The sequence below is a fragment of the Haliaeetus leucocephalus genome, unplaced genomic scaffold (assembly GCF_000737465.1).
Source record: "Haliaeetus leucocephalus isolate CR32 unplaced genomic scaffold, Haliaeetus_leucocephalus-4.0 Scaffold577, whole genome shotgun sequence".
NCBI classification, from domain to species: Eukaryota; Metazoa; Chordata; class Aves; order Accipitriformes; family Accipitridae; genus Haliaeetus; species Haliaeetus leucocephalus.
Window position 1 is genome coordinate 765,088 of NW_010973013.1, and position 1,016 is coordinate 766,103.

General features: G+C 57.6%; 2 protein-coding genes across 2 annotated transcripts in view; one reads left to right on the forward strand and one right to left on the reverse strand.

Moving 5' to 3' along the window:
• Positions 1–243: 243 nt before the first annotated feature.
• Positions 244–1,016, forward strand: part of DEGS1 (delta(4)-desaturase, sphingolipid 1) — a 4,738-nt gene continuing 3,965 nt past the window's right edge. Inside the window, exon 1 of the mRNA XM_010577696.1 lies at positions 244–394. Within this exon, the coding sequence (XP_010575998.1) occupies positions 346–394 (49 nt within the window). The 5' untranslated portion in view covers positions 244–345. The remainder of the gene's footprint in view (positions 395–1,016) is intronic.
• Positions 408–1,016, reverse strand: part of NVL (nuclear VCP-like) — a 53,958-nt gene continuing 53,349 nt past the window's right edge. Inside the window, exon 25 of the transcript XR_775025.1 lies at positions 408–538. The gene's annotated coding sequence lies outside the window, so the exon portion shown is untranslated. The remainder of the gene's footprint in view (positions 539–1,016) is intronic.

A 1,016-nucleotide genomic window follows, 5' to 3' on the forward strand; every position in this document is an offset into this window, starting at 1 on the left:
GCGTGAGGGGAGCGGCGCTGGCCGCGTACGTGGAGGCGGGAGCCGCCGCCCTGGCGGCGCTGGCGGGGGGGGGGGGGGGAGGGAGCCGGAGGGCGGCTCGCCGCCTGCGAGCCCCGAAACGTGGGGCGGGCCGGGCTTCCATTTTGAGCTACGAGGCGAGCGCCGGGCAGCTGCGGAGCGGTGCCGGAGGCTGCCGGACAGCGGTGCGGGCGGTGAGGTCACCCCTCCCCGCGGGGGCTGCGGGCCGCTCCCCGCCCGCTGCCGGAGCTGCCGGCTTCCGCAGAGCCCTTGGTGCGGGTAGGAAGCGAGCTGGATAACTGACGAGGCGGCTGCTGGCCCTTGTAAATGGATCGCGTGTCGTGTGTCGGGGTCGTCGCGGCACCCAATAGTGGTGGTAAACAACCGCGTTTTCAAGTAAGGTTTCTAAATCGGACCTGAGCTTACTTGAGCTCTTCTGAACTACTGGTGGGTTGTCAGTTCAAAGCCATTTCCTTCCTGGGTAGGCTGGAGGTGGTACTGGTGCTTGCCATGTAGGTGCCTAGTTGCTGAGCAACAGAAAAATGTCAAAATTATTTAGTTTTAAAGGATTCTGTGTAGCAATGAATGTCACCAGTGGAAAGGTGGTGTGTTTTCGTTAGCTTTGCAGACAAATCCTAATTGGGAGGCAGGGCAGAAATTACTATGTATCTGCTTTTGTAATCTAACTGGGATAGTTGGCTGTGTCCTGGTTTCAGCTGGGATGTAGTTAGCTGTCTTCCTAGTAGCTGGTACAGTGCTATGTTTTGAGTTCAGTATGTGAAGAATGTTGATAACACTGATGTTTTCAGTTGTTGCTCAGTAGTGTTTAGACTACAGTCAAGGATTTTTCAGCTTCTCATGCCCAGCCAGGGCACCTGACCCAAACTGGCCAACAGTGTATTCCATACCATGGGACGTCCCATCTAGTTTAGGAACTGGGAAGTGGGGGGGGCAGGGTTTTTTCGCCGCTTGGGGACTGGCTGGGTGTCGGTCGGCGG